This window comes from Lissotriton helveticus, chromosome 12, assembly GCF_964261635.1.
Source record: "Lissotriton helveticus chromosome 12, aLisHel1.1, whole genome shotgun sequence".
NCBI classification, from domain to species: Eukaryota; Metazoa; Chordata; class Amphibia; order Caudata; family Salamandridae; genus Lissotriton; species Lissotriton helveticus.
In genome coordinates, this window is record NC_136073.1 from 835,013,563 (window position 1) to 835,035,785 (window position 22,223).

The 22,223-nt window shown below is 39.5% G+C and overlaps 1 protein-coding gene across 2 annotated transcripts in view; it reads left to right on the plus strand.

Moving 5' to 3' along the window:
- Positions 1 to 16,430, plus strand: part of ACSBG2 (acyl-CoA synthetase bubblegum family member 2) — a 76,600-nt gene extending 60,170 nt beyond the window's left edge. For both annotated transcript variants that reach the window (XM_078671170.1, XM_078671169.1), the window contains exons 11-15: positions 1,691 to 1,924; positions 4,654 to 4,871; positions 7,629 to 7,768; positions 8,971 to 9,217; positions 15,199 to 16,430. In XM_078671170.1, the coding sequence (XP_078527296.1) occupies positions 1,691 to 1,924; positions 4,654 to 4,871; positions 7,629 to 7,768; positions 8,971 to 9,217; positions 15,199 to 15,317 (958 nt within the window). In that variant the 3' untranslated portion in view covers positions 15,318 to 16,430. The remainder of the gene's footprint in view (positions 1 to 1,690; positions 1,925 to 4,653; positions 4,872 to 7,628; positions 7,769 to 8,970; positions 9,218 to 15,198) is intronic.
- The last annotated feature ends 5,793 nt before the right edge of the window (positions 16,431 to 22,223 follow it).

Consider the following 22,223-nt stretch of genomic DNA (forward strand, 5'->3'; position numbering starts at 1 on the left):
GAAAACCAGCTAAACACAAGGCAAAAAATCTGGGGTAACCATAGTCAGGTAGCCACCTTCCTACATTAAGTCAGTCACGTAATTCCCTAGTTTTTCTGACAAAGAGCAAGCATGTCCTCTCGTCACTGTAGTGGTCGGCATGGTATTTGAGACGAAAGCCAAATACTAATGGCCGTACATAACACCATCAACCTGCAGCTTATGTGAGAAAACCACACACATATACAAGATGACTGGAAGGAAAAACACATAGAGTTTCAAATGTTAACAATCTCAAAAGACCAGTCATGTTAAAAGGTGCCCTATGTCGTGCCTAAGGCGGCTCTGGAGGTAGTATCACAATGGGGTGATATGAAGGTCATAGCATGCCCCCATTTTAATCAGATCCAGAAATTAATGCGGTCTATTGGCTCCCTGGAAAAGATTAATTTCAGGAAAACAATAATGCACAGTTTAAGTGAAGAGGGGGAAAAATTGGTGTAAAGTGGCAAAAGAAATGTTCATTTTTGTGTTATTTCATTTAGAACAGTTTTAACCCAAAGTGTATTGAGGCACTATTAAAATACTGAGGGCCATAATGTCCACTAAGGAGCCTATTACGATGCTGTAGTAAACGGCTCCGACCCTTGGTCGGAGTCATTCCTGCGGCATTATAATCAGCTGTTTGCATTCATTTCTGACCAACCCATTTGGATGGAGTCAGTTGGAAAGGAATCCGTACTGGATTTCCAAATGGCTTCCGATGGGCTCTGAGAGCCCGTCTGCCATTCGGAAAGCCTCTAGTAATCTCAAGGGTGGCTCTTTTTGCCCGAGGGATTACAATGTTGGATTCAGACAGCCTTTCTGTGCCGCCCTTTCAGACACAGAAAGGCTGTCAGAAGTCAACTTTGGGAGCCCCCAACAGGTCCCTCATGGGGGCATGGCCTTCAGTGCTCTGCCTCCTATGGTGCCCCCCTGGTGATCCCTGCACCCCGTGGCCGGCACCTTTAGGTGCCTGCCTCTTCTCTTTACAATGGGAGCATGCTATCCGGTTGGAAAACATGCTCCCATTGTAAAGAATAGGAGTGCGACCGAACACTGTGTAATTGCTGGGTTGGGACCTCTGACACTAGGTCGGCTGGTCTCAGTACTGGATCGATATCGGACTGACTCAGGTCCGTCGACATCGAAATCGGGCCCATAAGTAAATGAGACAATTTACAAATTAGTTCTTTCCATCTGCCCACTCGCCTCATCTCTTGTTAAAAGAGTGGTGCACCACCTACAAATAGCTGTTAGCCAACAGTCCCATACAGATATCTGTAAAGAGCTATCAGTCTCATATGGAACAGATACTCTTTAAATGTCCACCAGTGAGTCAGAGAGAGATGGTTGCATTTATTTAGCTGAAACTGTATGCTTGTTACAAGTTCAGAGGAAATCATGGTATTCAGTGCCATCACACTTGTGGTCAAAATGTATTTGAAAATAAAATGTTCAATACTTGTGTCTAAAGAATGAATGTATTCTGCTTCATGATTCTTTTTCAGTGTATGTTCAAAATGGGGGACGCAAATTGGGAAAATGTTGCTTTGCTTACTGAGGCGTCCTGTCTAAAAAAAGTTTGGAGACAATGATTTGAGAAAATTTGTAACCAGAGTTAATTTATTTTAAATCATACTAACCAGTTAAATACTTATTTTCTTTGAAGGGCTGCTGCTGACCCAGTTACATTTCGTGTAGCAAACAAGCTGGTGTTCAAGAAAGTTCGCAAGGCGCTGGGATTGGATCGATGCACAAAATGTTATACGGGTGCTGCTCCTATCACCAAGGACACGTTAGAATTTTTCTTAAGTCTCAACATTCCTGTATATGAACTATATGGAATGAGTGAAAGCACAGGGCCTCATACATTATCTGTTCCAGACTCCTTCAGAATCACAAGGTATGTGAACTGTTGAACACTTTGTCTCACATTTAGTTTTTTTGATAAAAAAAAGTTTTCATAACAAAAATAAATTGTCTATGAATCACAGATTTTACCAAAAATCGCATCCAAAGTAGGTGACCAGCGGAGCTATAATCTTCCCATCAGAGCGAAAGATTCAAACGTATACTCTGCTTCACACACAGCTCTTCGTTTCTAATACACAACTAAATCCTCACCAAGAGAACAAGCAGGTGTCTAGCTGAACTCATTAAAATTAGAAGAGGCCCTTCGCAAGTAAAAACAATGTAAACATTTTTGGCTGAGCAAGCTAGTTTGCAAATGTTAGCTTCAGCAAGAAAGCTGCTTCGTATTCTTCATTGTTGGTAGATGCTGTTTCCTTTCTACTCCTTTTAATCTGTTTAGGTCTTGCGCCTAGCGATACACTGCGCAGCAGTGTTCGCGCAGCGAGAGTCCTTTTGGCCGGGTTTTGAAAATGGACCTGGTTTGTGATTGGGACCGTAAAGTTCTAATTTAGTGGGCGATTCAGAGTCTCCCCTGTTTTGATTGAATGATTGGTTCAGGTGCATGCTCCTTACTTTGGTAAATGAATCTGGCCATGTTCCATAGAGTCTCGCGGCATATAGATCTTCCGGGAGGACTGAGGCAAAGAAAGCCCTTGTGCCTGTGGTCCTGAATGTGTAAACCCATGCTTTGGGCTGCTTTACGAGTGCCCAGAGAGGATAGACGGGTTGATTTTATGATTTTATCACCCCTTGGGTTAACAGTAGTTCGGTTAACTCTAGGGGTGTGGGATTACAGAGTGATTCCTGAGAAATTAAGAATTATGTGGGGGATCATTAGGGCCAGGTCTGATTTCTATTCACAACCCCTTAATTTCTTATTCACCCCTCTATCCTTTCCGCTGCCAAAAACTCCACTGAGAGCATACATAGGCATGGTCTTACTGCGGACCTTGTAATTGTCAACAGGGCCTGTTATGCTGAATTGACATAATGCAAATGTTGGTTATATTTTTTAACTAAGCTTGTATTTCTGCACTGAAGCATGGTCGTTTTTTGCTTTACTTGTAGGCAGTGCAAATCATATGATACACTTTACAATATGTACTTTATTGGCAGGAAATAGTCGCCCATGGATGGCATCTCTGCTAGGGGACCAACTGTGAATAACTTTTTATAATCCTTCGCATACAAGGCCGGGGACTACTCTACTCTCCCTCTAGGCATACAGCGGACAGTCAATTACTCTTGCTTCATTCCGGCCGATTGCTTTGAACAAAAGTTTCAAAAATTGCTTGTAGATGTGTCCTAGTTGATTCTAAATAGTTGTGTGTGTGTATCAACAGGTCCTTCATAGACATTCCGTTCTAGGATGGCATGTCTCAGTGGTTCCAGGTATTATCAGCCTGAGACCTGTAATAAAGAACAATACAATTTGGTGCATAGAAAACAGACAAATGTATAGGAACTTGCCTACAGTACAAAGTAAAAGAAAAACAAGAACTTGCGTTTATGGTTTGAATAAGACCACCTGAAAGTATTTTTTTGCACTGGTAGAACACCATTTTGTAAGCAAACAGTATTGCATAAGGAAACAAATGCTCTCTTTCTCATTCTGAGCCCAAATTAGTTAAAAGTATACGTTTTGCACTAAGGGACCGAAAGGTTTGCATATTTATGTGAAATGTGGTGGTAGTATTCTGAGATTTTGCCTGCTGCTATTAACCTTACCCGAGCAGTGACCCACTCTCTTCCTGAAACTCTACCCTACAGTTTTTCCGTTTAACAAAAAGTAATTTACAAAATGTGACGGATTGCATTTTAAATTAGTGTAATTTTAAATGAGTGTAAACTCCTGTTTATACCACCAAGTGAGTCTTTGAGCTATAATTGTGTAATGTAGAGAAATGTTTGGCTCTTCCACTTTGGACACTTTCTACACATTTTTCCGAAGCCCTGGCTTTTACATATGTGAATGTTTAGGGTAAATAGCTTAATTGGTTATGAATGTCATTTATTTCTTTAGTAGAGCATGAATGTTAAATCGAAAAAAATTAATACTGGCTTGACATATGGTTTGATGAAAGCGTTGTCTGATGCTTCTCTTATAGGAGAAGGCAGGAGGGAGTACTGTTAGTTGGGGTATGAGGACCTTCGATTATCAGTGACAGTACAGTAATGCACAGGGGGTCTCCGTTACAACGTGATGGTATTTCGGTGTGCGCATCCTCCGATATATTTCATCAGGTCAAAACTGTTCAAATTTACCTGTGGAAAAAGTCTAGTAAACAATAGGACACTAGGATATTGCGTGCTGAAAGTACGAAAATCTCCACGTTATGCTCCATTTCTAAGGGCTTCGGAATATGTGCCATTTATCGTGCCCATTAAATAACGATCTATAGGGTCTGTGTGTCTAACCGATACAATCAAATTTGCCTGGCCCTGCCGGGCAGTGGAATTGATGCCTATCAGTTCTTTCTGAACGACACCTTAATGCATTGCTCTAACATGAGTTTAAAGGAACCTAGGGAAGGAGAATTTTACCTGCCAACCATAACAGCTGAAAACGTGCGCCTAGTGTCGGGAAAGTAATAATTGTTGTGGTGCATGAAGAACAGCAAGTGGAAGCAAGGTGTTCAATTATAGAAGACCGGTGACTTCTGTGTTTCTCCCCACACCCTTTTCTACATCACTAAATAATAAAAAAAAATATTTTTGCAGCTGTGGGAAAGTCATTTCTGGATGCAAAACCAAGATATTTCAGCCTGAGAGCGATGGGAGCGGAGAGATCCTGTTCTGGGGAAGGCATGTGTTCATGGGATACCTGAACATGGAAGATAAAACAAAGGAATCCCTGGATGAGGAAGGATGGCTGCATTCGGGTGATCTTGGAAAGCACGACGAGCGAGGATTTCTGTTTATTACCGGCAGAATTAAAGGTAAGAGCTTCAGTGCTTAAAATGTTACACATGGTATCTTGCAATAGTATTGTCTTCCCACTACACAGCTCTGCTGAAGAATATTGGAATTTAATATGTGCTTCTGGTTGGTTCTAGAGTCTGCACAGGGAGTATTCGATCCATACTGGTGTTTTCATGTAGTAGGTATTTAGTGTCGGACTCCCCAGATGTCCAGCACGCTGTCAGTTTTATACACCAGCCAGTGACAGTTCCTCATTGGTTGAACAAAAAAAAGGAGAAAACATACTGAGCGCGAACCTAATTGCTTTAGTAGATTTCTCTCAGAGGAATATGTGAGGCATACATTACATCCACTCACTAGCAAGACTTTAGATGACAAACCCTTGTGGCCCACGTCCTTTCTTTGGTGATCCTTACTTGATCATCAGCAACCAACATTTGCAACTTCAGCCCTAGTACCAACATACATCTCTCAAACAAAATGTTGCAATACAAGGAGCTGGATGAAGAGGGAGAGAAGCAAAATTCCTCCCTAATGTTGAAACTAACCTGAAACAATTTATTAAATTTCCAATGAAGAACATGAGAATGCTTCTTATGAGGAAACCTGCTCGGGGGATCATTTAAAACTAGGGATGGGGAATCCATATAAAGAACCTTATTCCTTCCAGAACCTAGCATGTAGAAGAATGTATCCGGGCCTGAAGGACTAGAAAACATTATTACCAAAAGATGAATGCTGGGAAAAATGCATTGTTGACTTCACTCTCCCTTGCTGACTGCCAAGCCTAATGGCTATAGCAGGCAAAGTCCTCCCTGTTACTATGCCACCACATCCTGTTCAGAGGGATGGTTTTCAAAACATTGCCATGCAAAATGGAGAATCGAATTAAACAGTCAATTCAATTCAATTCATGAAGCTTTATTCGGTACATATAAAATGACCATAAAAGCACAAAGAGAAAAGTTTTAAAAAAACGTAGTATAACAAATATTACAGAATTCAGATCAATAAAATGTTCAATAAAAGTATATACAGATTTCCTTAAATAACATGGATTTACGTGCAGTAATGGACTGATTTAAAAATGTAGCAATATAAAAACAGACGTCGACAAATTCCAAATTGAATATTAAACTCATTGCCTGGTTAACTGTACGTACACCATATTTGACAAACATAGGTTTCAAATAGGCTATTCGAAAATCCATGTACAGTTTACAAAATAATAAAAAGTGCAAGGTACTTTGTTTAGAAAAACACCATCATACAAACACGGCCCTGTCGGATGTTTCTTAAGATTCGGTTTGGCCACTAGATGGTGTGCTACCCCAAACCTTAGTCTGGTTAGCACAAACTTATGAGATGGCCTAGTCACCAGAGCTAGATAAACTGGGAAACCTTCCATAATAATATGTTTGTTGTAAAATATGACAGTGGACAGAGTTCCATCGGCTGAGGCCCTCTTCCTCGCCTTACTAACCAAAATTTGGCTTTCAGCTCTGCTTTGGGAATCTGAGAAGCGGCCAATGGATCAACCAATACATTTATGTTAAATATTTCCAAAAAACAATCAGCAACATATTTAAGCCAAGGGATATTTCGGTGTTTATCCAATAATAAACAATCCTCTATTATAGATCTATTAAAAGACTTCCTGAAGCCAGATAGAGCGCCAAGCCATAAGTGGCCTTGGGGCTAATAGATCATTTAAAAATGTATATCCAGTTCCCGATTGATCAACTCAGTAGGGGCGGAGGGAGGTAGACACAGAAGCTTTTTTAAAAAGGTGTTCTCCTTCTGTAAGTTATGATCACATCTGTGACCCCAGACACCCGCCCCATACAATGCTATAGTGACACATCTGGCTTGGTATATTTGAAGCATGTCCCTGATCCTTCTGTCCCCCACTTTTGCGGCAAATCTAAAAACACTGTGGGCGTTTTTGGCCATTTTGTTGCTAATGTTATTAAATTCATTGGACCATTTTCTGTCTTTTGAGAAGGTTTCACCAAGATAACAAAATGTATCTACTTGTTGCACCTTTTCACAATCAATAAAAAAGGCATTAGTACATTTGCTTCTTGCAGTCTAAAAGTTTTGGAGTTCCGATGGTACCAGCATAAAAAACACATGGAGCAGCTCACAACGGCAAGTCCCTGAGAGGTTGGGGGGAGGGAAGGCAAAGTCTTCCTGCAGCCTGTCATGTTCTCTCATTTCCATCTTTAACCAGAGTACCAGCAACGTCCGTAGGGAAGTGGCCATTTGTTGTAGTGCCAGTCACCCGAATGGCGGACCTCACTTATTGAATGTAGCCCTGATATCTGGTGATGGGTATCCCGTTCTTGATGCCAGAATGTCGGCATGTCCTTACTAAAGATGTGTCCGTAAAATTCATCTGGCCCTAAAGACTTTCTTACCTCAAGCAAAGCATTCTTCAGCAAAAAATACATAACGCCAGTACATCAGTCAACATACTGATGGCTGCCACCATACCATGATTCTCTGTGCATGGTCAAGTTATATGCATAAATAAGGGGTAGCCCCATGACGGGAGGAAGACAGGGTTTAATTTTATCTGATGCTGGGCCTCTCTATCCTGATCCAATAGGACCTCCATTCTAAAGCCCGTTTCCTGGACTTAATGACCAGTGTTGTCTCTCAAGTGTAGCTTCTCTCGTTATAGTGGGATCTCTGGATCCCAGTGATGACATTTCATGTTGTCAACATTTTCTTAGCTTTGTTTATAATTGTCTTTTGTTTTGTTGATTTAGAACTCATCATCACAGCAGGAGGTGAGAATATCCCACCAGTTCCTATCGAGGATGCAATTAAAGAGAATGTTCCTATTATCAGTAACGTTATGTTGATTGGAGACAAGAAGAAATTCTTATCTATGCTGGTAACACTGAAGGTAAGGCCAACTCTTGTTATCCATGTACTGTATACTGTGGATGTCAGTAAGCTTCCTAATCATCTTGCAGGAGCTTGACATAATTTCATATAATGTAAAAGATAAGGTGGATATTGAGCCAAAATTAATGCATCCATTTGTTTTCATGTCTTTTGGATACTCAATCTATTTTGAGTATCAGAAAATTTCATTTAACAGAATTACTTTGTTGGCTCTTATGTCTTAATATCTTTTGTAATGTCATCTTCACACACCAAGGTATGACTAGACGGTTGAGGTCTGTCGATTTGCATTTTAGACATTTTATGTAACCAGTTAGCCAAAAGAACAGCCCCCCCAGCCTCCTCTCTCCACGCTTCCTTAACTTGCTAAATTAAGCGTTTACAATGTACCTCCAGTAAGCCTCTTCTGAGACTTTCTGCCTGATAGGACTTCAAATCTCCGCTCCTTCCCAAAGGCTCTGAAATGCCTTTCTGTTTTCTCCAGCCAATTTAACTTAGATGGATACTAACTGCCTTCCTTTTGCCATTAGTAGTGCAGTAGTGTTCAATATTGGCCCGGGCTGGCAAGATCTTTGACAGATGTTCAAAATAACCACTTGCGGCATATTTACATGAGGGTCGGATTCACAAATCCCAAAATCAGATTCAGGAGATCTGTGCTTCTAAATTAGATTTAGACAAACACATGCGATAGAAGATCGCAGGAATTCACCAAAGGTGGCCATGCAGGTGTAAATACCTTTACGCTAGCATATTATGCTATATTTGTGAAAATCCCACTAGCCAATCCTCACCTTTTTGCGTGGCAATGAAATGCCACATAAGGAGTGGGTGTTTTCAGGAGAGTTTAGCCAAATGAGTCTGTGAGCCCCCAGCTACATGGGAATTCTCAGCCATTAACAAACTCCTTTCCCCACCCTGATATTGGTAGAGCCTTACCCCAGTCGGAGTCTGTTGTAAGTCCATATTGTAGGGTGGGAAAGAGGACGCATCGCCCCCAAAATTAGTAAGGGTGAATAGTAAGAGGTACCTTAGGCAAAAACTATTTTCCCTAGGAGAAAAAACAGTTTCTTGCGTTTAATTTTTTACTGTGTTGTGCAAACAACGATATGATGAAAAATAAATGTTTGCGGATCGATTCGAAGCTGTACTGCAGATATCCTAATGCAGGTTTTTGATTGTCCATTTTTTATTTTTTAGTGCAACATTGATGGCGACACCGGTGAACCAGAAGATGACCTGACTCCAGAAAGTATAGAATTTTGTCAGAAACTCGGCAGTAAATCAACAAAGGTTTCCGATATTGTAGGTGGAAAAGACAAAGCTGTGTATGCAGCTATTCAGGAAGGACTCAATGCTGTGAACAAAAAAGCTACCTCAAATGCGCAGGTCATCCAGAAATGGGTCATCCTCGAAAAAGATTTCACTGTCACTGGAGGAGAATTAGGTAATCACTTTGTTTTGTGAATAGTTTTATGTATATCGATTTGTAAATGTATACATAACATGGACCTGTATATTAATTTTCAATTGCTTGTATTATAAAATCTCTCAGTTTTATAACCTAATCAAACATGTTACCACTCTTATTCTGACAATCAACCTACATTTTAACATATTTTGCTTTACTCTCGACATGTCATTGAGAGCATTGTCGTTCTTCTCTATATTCCTGTCTGTGCTCGTTTTTTTTATGTCACTTTCAACGCCATGTTGACACACAATACAGACAGTTTGAGTATGGCTTTAATGGTGATATGCCACCACAGCTCAACAGTTCTTTGTGTTTCACAAATAGCATTTCTATCCTTCCATACCTGGATCCAAGTGAGAGAGAAAAATAACCTCCACTCCTATAATTGGAGTAGCTGTCTACTTCAAGGGAAAATTCTGAATGGACCCATTCGCACCTTAAGCTCGAAACCTACCATCCAACGTCTGCAAGACTCAATCTACCATGGCTTGGGTGAAGTTCTTTTCACAAGCAAATTCAAAAGACATGGCACTTTTAAATTAATAGCCAATTCTCTGCATCTTTGACCAATGAAAGGGGTTGGAATTCGAAAAAAGGGAATGTCAGGCAGACATGGACAAATAAAATACAACAAAATTATGTTAACTAGTTAGAGTGCAAAAGAGGACGGTTTTGTATAGATATTTCTTGCACTTATAATTTCTGATATAGGTGCTGTATTAAAAAACATGTAAAATTCCAGCCAACTATCTGTATTGGGGAGAGAGAACTCCTTAACCCCTTCGGCGCTGTGCGGGAGAATTAATAAGTGGGTGGAATTCGGACGGCCCCCGGCCGTCCTCTGCACACGCCCACCAGGGGCCATCCTGAGCACCAAAGAGGTTAACCACTGGCATGCAGCTATTTAGACATTATTCAAAACTCTGACATAGTGTAAAAACCCTGCAATTTCATATGCTAGCTGGTGTCTGCAGTTAGCATTTTAGCTTCTCTTTACCATTCGCATTATACAGGGCAAGGAAACGTTGGCTAATTTGAAGTGGGATACCATTGAGGATCAAAACCTTTATTTATTTTCCATAGACCCAGCATTTGCATGCTTGCCAACAATGCCTATTTAGGCAGGAAGCCACCGCTTTTGTGGCTGTCCCACTGCCCTTCTGATTTAAACCTACATTCTTACTGGGTTTTCCCCCCAAAGGTTAGGCTACATGCAACAATTCCTTTCAAGGTGCAGTTTTAAATTTAGATACTAGCCCTGCAAAGCCAGGGAGCCTGTCTGAACGTAAACTAGCAATTGCTCCAAATATCAAACGGGTGGTTGTTTACCGGGGTCCCTTGATTGGCGCTCGCTATTCATGAGTGTATTTGCACTATTCAATATTTCCACAGTAGTGCTCCAAAGGAAGGAGGAAACTCCCAACCTCCTTAATTGAGACCTTCAATGATCTCTTTACATGTAAACAGTTCAAATCCAGAGCACACACTTGATCCAATCGTAAACAAAATTCTTTATTGCCCAGCCAACACATGTTTCGTCGTGTAGGGTGTTCCCCACAACTTCTTCAGGGCTAACAAAAACAAAAGACTTTTGGGGATTGTAGTGTGTAATAAACACACCACATACCATACATTTATGATTATAGTGGAAACCTGATTTAGTAATCCCAAGCGTAGAATATATAGTGCAGTGTGAAATCAGCATCATCTTATTCCTACGACAGACCAACAATCCAATTTTGATGGTATATGTCAACACTTAATATTGGGCATGTATATGAATTCATCAATTCACTTTGAGTAATAGAATTAAAGCATCGTGAAGCAGGACATAGTGCAATTTATTATCTTATTTTATAATATAGGATGTGAATCAAATGTACACCTCCTTGTGGGCCTTCATGCCATGCTCCCATAAATGGCCTATGATCCAAAAGTATAACCCCAAAATATGGCACAGCGCATACCTGTCTTCCTCTCATATATCACGTTGTACACCTGTCTGATATTTGGAGTAATTGTTAACAGACAGCAGCGGTTACACTTCTGAGAGGTCACCAGGACAGCATCTTGACATGGCAGAGCCTTCAAGCTCCACACTATGAGTCACCTACCAGAAAGCATTGAGATGCTGACTGGGTGAAGTAAGAAACCGCAGAATCAGTTTCCATGACATTGCTGTACTCTGACACCGGGAAATAGTTTGCCTGGTAGGGGCAAATGAGAAGAGCGAATGGACCACTGCTTTTCAGGGACAAAGGTAGCAGGAGAGCAAGAGGCAATAGTGATGGTGAAATGACAGACTGCATAAAGTAGGACCTGCTGAGAACTGCATTGCCACTGTTATCAATAGGCAGGTTCAAGTTTACTCTTCGGAGTGTATGGATTCAGAGGGAAGTCATTGGCACTGGTGACTGATACTGACCGTGTCATGTCATTTCCATAACTGTACTGTATCACATACGTTTTAGAACAGAATGGATTCATTTGAAACGGCCACCCGCAGTGACTCAGCAGTTAAGTGAAAATTAGTATTTCCCTCATTTTCGGCTGTATTGCAATAATGTGCGAGTGAAAGTTAGTCTTATCAGTACTACAGGGTGCTTGGTGAGTTGAATACATTTCCTTTTTGAATGAGCAGAGGCCACCATTTCCTGCAATTTGGTCTTGCACGTCATTTCCTGTGTTATCATTGACACGGCAATAGCCATTTGTCAATGTCTGTAAAGTCATCACTACGCAAATTACCATTCTTGTGATCTGGAAAAAAATCTACCTCATCTAGTTCACATAATGTTGGCAAGTATCTATTCTGTCTCCTCACCACTAAAACAATCAAATTCAATTAAAAGTTTCACAAACCTATAATGAGAAAAAAACATTTTATCAGTCATGTGCTTGAATTAATCTCGGTCACTGGTTACTACTCCAGTGTATCATTTCCTTTTGCCAAGCATTCTACCTATAAATGAACCACTCACATGCAGTCTGCTTGGGACTTCTCTGTTGGTATTAGTCTACAGTGGCACAGTGATTAAAATAAACCATAAGCCAAACTTCACAAATTCAGTGAACATTTCCTTTTGAAGGTAGAAAATTCCAAGTAAGTATTGCTTTCTTTTTGGAAGCTCTAGATTTCTCCAATAGAATAGTGTGAGTATATCTTGATTTTCATGGGCCGCATCACTTGTAATGTAATGGTGTCTTGTAAAGCGCCTGAATCACCCCACATGGGGTATCTCCGCGCTGTAGACCGCTGGGGAACCCGTCCTGGCTTTCCCTGTGAGATGGTCCTTACTGGGTATCTCCAAGGTGAAACCAGGCATCCCTGGCGTCTGTGGGGGGCCGTTGTGGAGATGAGGCAAGCTAATGCCCAGAGTTGCCGAGTGTGATCCCTGGTTAGAGTAGGCACCGAGGCGAGAATTATCGAGTCCGCTGACCCTGGTCCACGAATCTACCACACGACCCTACCACGTCGGGAATTGAACCCTGGTCCCGGGCCGTCCTCTGCTTCCGGGTCTGCCGCCTCTAACCAGTGAGCCACACCACTCCACTTCTGAACCTCCCTTTATTAGTTTCCATTGTGTTATTTGTCGCATAAAAATGCTCATCTCACCTGAAGAATTAATAATAGCAGAGTTGCCTGTGCCACATTTCTAACAATTTTGTATGGAGCAAAAAATGTCTAATTTTATCGTTACTGGTATTTCTGGTATTCTTGGCGTGGTTTCCTCTGTCGTTTTGTCTCTGCCTCCTGTATTTTTGCTGTGTGCTGGATTTCGTTTTTTTCTGGTCTAGATGCTTTGGGTACTTTGCCACTGCTGATCAGTGCGAAAGGTCAAGTGCTCCCTCTGTAAATTGTGCTTATGGATTGGGATTTCCATGATTGGCTTATTTAGTTTACTAGTAAGCCCCTACCTAGTACAATGCGCATTGCGTGCCCAGGGCCTGTAAATCAAATGCTGCTAGCGGGCTTGCAGCAATGTTTGTGCCACCCACACATGCAGCCTTTCAAATGATTTTCAGACCTGCCACTGCAGTGTCTGCTCGCAGTCTTAAACTGACATGTCAACCTGGCAAGTGCACCCACTTGGCAGACTCTAACCTTCCCTTTTCTTACATCTGAGACACCCCTCAGCTAGGCCCAAGGCGCCCCATTGGCAAGGTGCAGTTTATGTGAAAGGTGAGACATGTCCTGATGTGTGTCACACGTCCTGATAGTGAAATACTGAGTATTTCGTAGTTCACTATTGAAAGACTATCTGTCCCATAGGGTAACGTGGGAGTTTGTATAACTTTCCACTGGGATAGCGAAATGGAGTTTGGGCTCTCTAAACTAAGCATTTAACAACATCTTTTAGTAAAGATGATTTTTAAATTGTGTGCTTGAAAATACCACTTTTAGAAAGTGGACTTTTTCTTACTCAGCCATCCTATGTGCCTATGTTGGGTTGTGTATTGACTGTCTTGTATTGGAGTGACAGGAGCTGGGGATGTGCATTCACTGTAGACAGCCACTGGGGGGTGAAGTGTGCCCTGCCTTCCCTGGAAAACTCAGAGTTGAATAGATTTGGGCTGCTTTTAGAGTAGTGAGAGGAGATTTCCTTGCACCAAAATGGGCCCTGGCTCCTGTGCACAATGCAGTCTCCACCTCCTGGCAGGAAGCTGGACCAGAGAGGACAGAACTGATTTGGACTGAGCTAAGAGACTCTCTGCCACAAGAGAACAAAGGAAAATGTGGTATAAATATTGGGGCCCAGGACTTTAGATTACTTCTAGACTCAAGAGCAACCTCTGCCAAGGAGAAAAGCTGGAGGGGAAGTACTGGCCCTGTGCTGTGTGGAGTTCGGCTGCAGCGGCTTTTTCTGCCAAGGAGAGAACAAAGACTGAACTGTGCTGTGTATCCTGCTTGAAGAAGATCTCAAAGGGCTTGGTGTAGAGCTTGCCTCCTGTTTTGAAGTCTCAGGAACACAGACTTTGTTTCCTCTGTCCTCCTTCACCTGTTTCAGCTGCCACAGAGGAAAACAGCAACATCAATGCAGGTAGTGACACCGCGACCTGCAACAAAGCTGTGGACACCGCTTATGAAGTGCACGATGCGCTTGCATGACTTGCATCACAGCCCAATGCCCTCCGTACCGATTCTGACACAGTCCCGGAGGCCTCTGTCTGCACTGGAGCCCAGTGCACTGCTCACGATGCACTGCCCTGACTCGCACCACAGTCTCCACCTCATGTTGCTTCATCATCACGGAGCCGAAACCCGAAATGGGTGACCTCCAGAATTTATTTACCCCACATAGTCACCTCCCCAGCAACAGTAAGGAACAGATGCCTCACCTCCAGTGTGGTCATAATAAACTGCCACCGCCAACAAAGCATCACCTCCCTGATGCCATGCACCATCATTATTTGCCTAGATACTCTTCTTTAGGATCCGTGTGACTCTGGGCCCGATGCCGCGCACCTCATGGTCAGTGCCATACTTTTTGATTTGTGTCACAACGTCGTACTAGCTGGAGGTGGAGCCATTTCTAACAGTTACTTTATGTACTTGCATGATAACAGATATAGTAAAATGGTTTTAGCTTCAAAGCCAGTGTGAATTATTTTCAGAACATTTGCCTGGGAGACGAAAATGGAGCAAGCAAATTTTGTTCTGTTTTTGTTACTTCTGTAATAAGAACAGAACAAGCTTATCTGGTCTCATTTTTCAGATTTGAGCATGAGAAAAAGTTTACGCTAAAATCAGTCTATTACATAAACCGCAATATATATAACATTATTTATCTTTCATTTTGTATTTTTGCTTAATCTTTGTAGTGTTGAAAGGTTCACTCATTTTCATGGTAAATGTGTGCTGGACTGAGTTTGTTAATTACAAGTGACAATGATGTATCCAAAGTGCACTAGTTAATACACGCTTAACATTCATTGCATTTGCCCTTTTGCAGGTCCAACAATGAAGTTGAAGAGGCCAGTTGTTGCAAAAATGTACCAAGACCAAATTGACAATTTTTACACAGATGCTGTGACACCAACCGCTCAGGAAAATCTGCTTCCACCAAAATAACATTGTAATGATTTAGTTAGCTGTTAATCAGTAAGGTTTATTGTTGAATTCTGTACAGTTTATTTTATAATTGTTATTTTAAATCTATGTTGTACATTGAAATGATTGTACCAAAAGTGGAGGATGTGTGTCCTGGCTGCAATATGCTGAATTTATGTAACTATTCTGCTAAATATTTTAAATGTACAATTTTTTTTTTTTAATACCACTTTGCACCCATTCGCGATTTTCCATTTCAAGTGTGCACTAAATGTGTATCCATGTTTGGCCTTGCAAGCTCAATACATGGACCAAGATGAATGAGTTGGCTGCAAAACATTTAACCAATACACAAAAGTTTCACATCCAGAGCACTTGCCACCTGATTAAATAACTTCAGTTATGTGGGCCAGAAATTATTCTTTCAGATACAGTTACATAGCTGAACCGTGCGTTCCAGTTAACAGGGAAATGCTGCATTTGGCCTCTTACAGTAGCATCTCTGAATATTGCTTTAGTATCAAATATCAGACAGTGGTGACAAAATGCAGCACCTTATGTACCACATGCATACAATGTAACCAAATCATATGTGATTTTTTTTTGTTGCAATGTTAAAATTAACATATGTTGAAAGGTAGTTTTTGGGCTACCCAGATCACCAAATTGTTCCTATGTGACAGATTAAAATATAGGAATTATGAGACTGGAACACAAAAATATGCAAATGAAAACTTTGCATATTAAACTTCAGGGGATTGCCATACAACATCACACACATTAATACATTGTGATGAAAGGCTTTGGCAATAGTTGTGTGTGTTCTAAAATAAACGTCTCACTTTAACACTTACTGAATATCTGTTATACACTGGTGTGAATAATAGGAATTGTGTGCGGATGTCAGAATTGTGTTGGGTTCTTTCATATTTATAATATATTTGGTGGAATTTCACTGGTTCCATTTGCCTACATTTTGTGAAAATGTCTTGCCACAGGTAAATTCACATGTTCTCTATACTGTTCTAATTTATTATGTTACTTTAAAAATATAATTGCACATGAAGGAAGTTGTTATTTATGTGTTTCAGAGTTAAAATTCAGCATTATATTTAATAAAATAATTTACATTTATTTGTTTTGCATCGTTGAATGAATGCAAATTTTAAATGGAGAGATTTGTCAGTTCTGTTATGCAGGACTAAATATTTTTAGGATATTTGGAATCATATCTAAGTTTCTACAATTTCTTTTTAATTGGTAAGGAGTAAGAATAAATCTCAATTCAAATTGTTCTCAACTCTAGGTTAATTAACATGAAGATAATTTTCGATAATTGAAGTCTATATTTGGAAAAAAACATTCTAAAGAAACTGGGTTCTTTTTGTGACGGTGATTAGCATTTGGGTACAACTCTGAGTAAGTTCATGCAACAGCTACCATATAAAGCCAAATCCCCATAATGGCACTAAACATTCTTTTTACTTGATGCATGAACTATTAAACCTTTTTTCTAAATCTGTGTAAAGAGAAGTCATTTTATTTTCAAGGACTTCCAACGTGTGTTTATGAACACTTAGGAACCTCTTGCTAAAGGGGTGGGAAATGAGACTATCCACCCTCGTTGCATCTAAATTAATCTCTCATCCAGTAAATAAGTACTACATAGGAGTGATATAGATCGGTATTACCTAAAAAGCAGGACGTATTGCAGTGAAATGTTTCAGTAGAAGAAATACTGAACTTGACACCAAAACACGGAGTTTACTTTGCTGGTCTTCATTACTGCATTATTTTTCTTTCTTGTGCATTATAATCTCCCCCTCCCCTCATCTAAAACCTTAAATGTCTATTTTCCACTTGCTACCCAATTTACTGCTATTTTAATTGGTGATGGCAAAATATGTAATAGCTCTCATTTACCATTATAATCTCAGTGGTTTTACGTAATAAAAGGCTAATCATATTTTTCAAATCATCTTTGGGTATAGGATGGTAGTATCTGAAAGCACCAACATTCCGGTCATATGGGAACGTTTTTTTTATTAAGTATGTGTTGCATAAAACTGCTGCTGTTCAGTTCCCTAAACTTGTGGCGTCGATATTTATCAGCTAAATTATATTTGGTAGAGAAATTTCTAGGAACTATTTATCAGTTAAAACATTTGAGCAGGTTACTCACTTTTGAAAACAAATGTAAATTCTATTAATGTACTAAGCATTACTTAAATGTTTGCTGTCCTAATTAAGCCCAGATGTCCTTTAATTTGAAGCAGAAAAGGTTGTCTTAATTGTGTTCCCTGTCTTGGTCTAAATATCTGTGGGGATAATTACAGAGAAAATACATTTCAGTCCATGCTACTCGGACGTTTCTTCATACCTAGAACCTTGGTGAAATCCACTTGACCGAGCTCTTACAACTTAATTTTTATATATTAGTAAGAAAAGGAGTAAAATTTTAAAAAAGAAGTAACACAATTATATGCTTAACTCATGTAACTGGCATAAAATAGAACATTTCCTGTACTGGTTATGTCGGTTCAGAGCTACTTTACAACCGCCTTCAAAAGAAAAATATAAATTATTTTTTCTAGTAAAGTATGGAGGTCCTTTTTAATGTCTTGTAACTAATCCAGTAAGTTTGGTTCAATTACAATAAAATCCTCAGTCTAGAAAATGTATTCTACTCACCTGTGTTTCATTGGTCCTAATGCTGCTTACTGTGAGTAATTCACTGGTATTCATGTTGGCTAAAAATGAATGCGGTGAGAAGGAGCACCAACAGTGCCTGAACACTTTTTCCTCTGTAATTTGCTTGTGCGGCTCCTGGAATTTTTCTTTATTCTAACACAAAATGGTGAAAAGGGCCAGGTTTAAATTTATATTGTTCTCTAGTATGATATTGCATAGCAACATATCGACAAAGCCAGATCTCTATTACTGTATTTTAATAGGATAAGACACATTTGATCTTCCACCCAGTTCAGTTTTTAATAAATTAGTCTATTTTTTAAAGAAGATGTACTCTCGAGCAATAAGGCGTTGCCAGTCCACAACTAAAAGCAAGTGGCAGTTTATTATTCTATTCAGAAATAAGGAGAACTGTGTAATGACTTAACAGGCGACGAGTGCAGTATTTTAATTGGACAGTAAAAAGGCACTCATTTTAAAATAATTAAGAGTATTACAAGCATCATCCTACAGTGCAAAAAGTTAGGCTTGTTTGGGCAAGGTGCCGTTTACCTCTGAACTGTCATAGATCAGTGATAAACTGGAATTAATGTAGTTATTAGTTTTAGCACTGTTATTTTCTCACCATATGACCTGGTATTAGATGCTTTGAGTACGAAAGTTCCTAATATATTGGTAGAGACAATTCAGTCTTTCCTTAACCTGCCAACTGAAAGTTTATTCAAATGACAAAATAACGTATCCTACAAATTGTTGTTAATAGGTTGAATATGATGAACAAACTGTATGGACTAAGGAATTGTAAAGCCAACCAAATTGCACTCATCATTGGGTTAGAGCAATTTATGCTAGAAACATTGTTGTAAATTTCTTTTAAGACCTTCTTGAAGGTGTCATGTATGTATATATTTTTTCCAAGTGCCTGCCGTGCAAGGTGATGTGCAATTGATTGCATCTCAATCAACAAGATTTTTCTTCTTCTAAGAATAAGTGTGGCATATCATTACTTTATCAGTTTTCTGTGATGCAGTTCTTGTTATTGCAATATAAACTTTCTGGTTTAAACCAACAAGTCAGACCATACTTGTAGCCTCACATTTGCTTCTTGTATGAAAGCAGCTCATAAACAAGCTTCTTTTTAGCCATTGCATGCACTAAATCCGTGATGTTCATATATACAAATATAGCTCCAGATGTTTTAAGTAAATGATCTGCTGTTTACATATATACTGTTAAGCCACTTGGCCTTAACACTTGTTATAATATTTGTATTACTTCATAAGTCAATGTCCTAAAAGTATTTTTGATTAGTAATTAATTACGGACAGTCAGTGTCCGCTAATCATTACAAGTTATTTCTAAATAAAACAAACTTTTGTTAGTCAAAATCACTGAGTTACCAGTAGATATTTTAATGAAAACAAGAGCATAAATGTTTTTTTCTTTAATAATTTTGCTATGTCTTATCAACCTTCATGAAAAGTACAACCCGAGCCAGCAGCAATATTTCCTGCTGTATTGACAACTTGCATCGCCATTTTGTGTTAATTTTCTTTTCATTTCTTGGAAATTGAATCTTTTTCCATATTCACTGTTTTTTAGTCAATTTTGCGGTCAGATTAGAAAGCTGAATCCTTTAAATATAGGAATTGAACTATGACAGCTAACATGTTTACCTTCACAACTGATGCAAATAGAAATCATGGAGTCATATTAAACTGACAAAGCATTAGTGACTTCTAGATCTTTTTTTACTTTGCAATGTGTACCGATTATGTGGCCCCAGTGAGAATTAGCAACTTAGTTTGTCTTCTCGATTACAAATGCAACAAAACTCTATAAAAATTCTCTGTCACGACCATTAATCCCTTTGTGGACTTGGTTCCAAAATATAGTACTTCGAAGAGCACAACCCCTTCAGTTAAGGCCAGAGAAGTCAGACAACCATTTCTGGATTCCTAGAAACTCAAAGAAATCCAGCAGTGTACAAAATATTAATTTCTGTTTGTCAGCAGACTTGGTTCATGATGGAATCGACCTATAAGTTTGTACCTTTATTTAATGTATGGTAAGGTTTAAAAACAGACATTACATTGGGAGGGGGGATCAAAACATCCATTTTACCGAAATGCTTTGTTTTATTTCCACTTTTATCAACTCAGCCTAATTAGTGAGCAATTCCCTCCTCATTTTAGCATTTTCTTATTAAATAATTGTTCTAAACGTTCTTTTTTGACAATTTAATTAAACAAATTCCACTAATGTAGTTCAGTCACTTGGCTGTCTCGTCTTTAAGTCTCTCTCTGGTGCTTGCCCCGCTTTCCTGAAATCTTATTCGTCCCTACTGCCCCTCACGTAACCTTAGATCCCTTCATCTACATCTCTTGGTGGTCCCTTCCTTTAAACTCTGCAGATCTGGTGGTCGAAGATTTGCTTTCCTCGGCCCCAAACTTTGGAATTCCCTTCCTCTCCCAGTTAGGATCTCTGGTTCTCTCATTCAATTTCGCAAATCTTTAAAAACCTGGCTTTTCCCACAACCTAGCTAAATTCCCTCTGTTCCTCCTCATGTACCTTTTCAGCGCCATGATACCCACGGTGATAGTGCGCTCAATAAATACCCCCTTAACATAACATAACATAACATGAGTGAAAGAGGAAGGATCCTTCCAGAACACTGCCTTGGGTATGAGTCTTGTTAAAGAAGCTATGAATTTCAAGGCAGATTGTATCCATAGGATGAGCATCATGCGCTAATAATCCTTGCAATCTTTTGGCTATGAGCGCCCCCCACTTAATATTGAGTAAAGCCACAATGAAATTCCCTTGACTGTAGCTCTTCTGATGCCCTTGTGTTGAACAAGTATACAGATTATCTGTCATTTGGACGATCTAAAACTTTCTAAAGACGGGCCTGATACAGGCTCAAAGCTGCCATTAATTAACCACATGTATCATACGTACCCTAAACTCATTTACAGATTCCTTATGATGAAGCGCACCTGCCTCATATGTACTCCACAAAAAATGAATCCTGAAATTAATATTTTTATTTATTGAATGTCTACTATCTTGTCTGGGATCAAGTTCTGTGGAAAGAGCTATGTTCCATATTTTGTAGGCTGGGTTAAGAGAGTCGGATTCAACTTCACTGCTTGGTTGTTCAAACTTTTATGTAGAATCTAGATTTTTTTCAATCTCTATAAATGTTTGTAAAGCATGTGTGTGTGTTTATCAGGCACTCTCAAATGTTCAATAGACTATCCATGCGTGGTCAAGAATTTCCTCATTCAGTTTAAAAATTATTTAAATATGGAGGATTTCATATCAGCCTTCCCATGATTTTGAGCACTAATTCCCTAAAGCTTCAAGTTTCAATAGCAAATACAATACATTGTAAACATATTTTTATTCTGAAATAAAGTCTTATTATGGATCGTTGTGTTTGCCATACTGTGCCTGGGTACTGTCCCAAAGGAGTTTGAAAATCCAGACCGATCACAATCGACTGTCTGAAGTGGTGTATTAGGTAGTAGTAAATAAATGTAAAACAATGCTTGTGATTATACTTGCAATGGAACGGTTTTTGTATTTATGAAGGACAAAATTATGCACTAACATTTGATTCAAATGTGTGTGAAGCATCAAAAATGTCTCTAGAAAATACTTGAAAGGATTATACTTTCTGCAGTTTTTTTGTATTTTCAAATAAATAATGGGAATGGAAATACCCCTACGAATTTACTTTGTATTTCTTTTATTTTACTGGTGATTTGTGATACCTAGTGGCTCACTGGTGATGGTGGTTTATTTATTTAATTGGCATATACCAGGTTTTGTTTTTTAGAACATTTTAAGGCTCTACAGATCACAGGGTATATTGCATCAGTGAGCTTCTTAACGACATCAGTTATCCAGTATTGTGGGTGTCTTTCATAGATTCACATGCCTGAATCATTCCCCGTCGTCGAGACGGGAGTACCCGGTACATAGAAAAGTAATTTCCTATAGACATACATAGAGAAAAGTAGGCCTAAGGGCCTAACCTTAGTAGCCTATCTATGTCCTTTTGTAAAAAAGACCAAACTCCAGAAGGTAGCCAATCAGCTACCACCTCCCTCTAGAACCTTCCTGTCAGGAGCCTCAGTCTCTCAGATTTTCTACCGCACGTTGTGCTAGGGAGTCTCCACCTGAGTTCTCCTCAGGTTTCCTAGTTTTATCTCTTTTCCTCACAGAAAT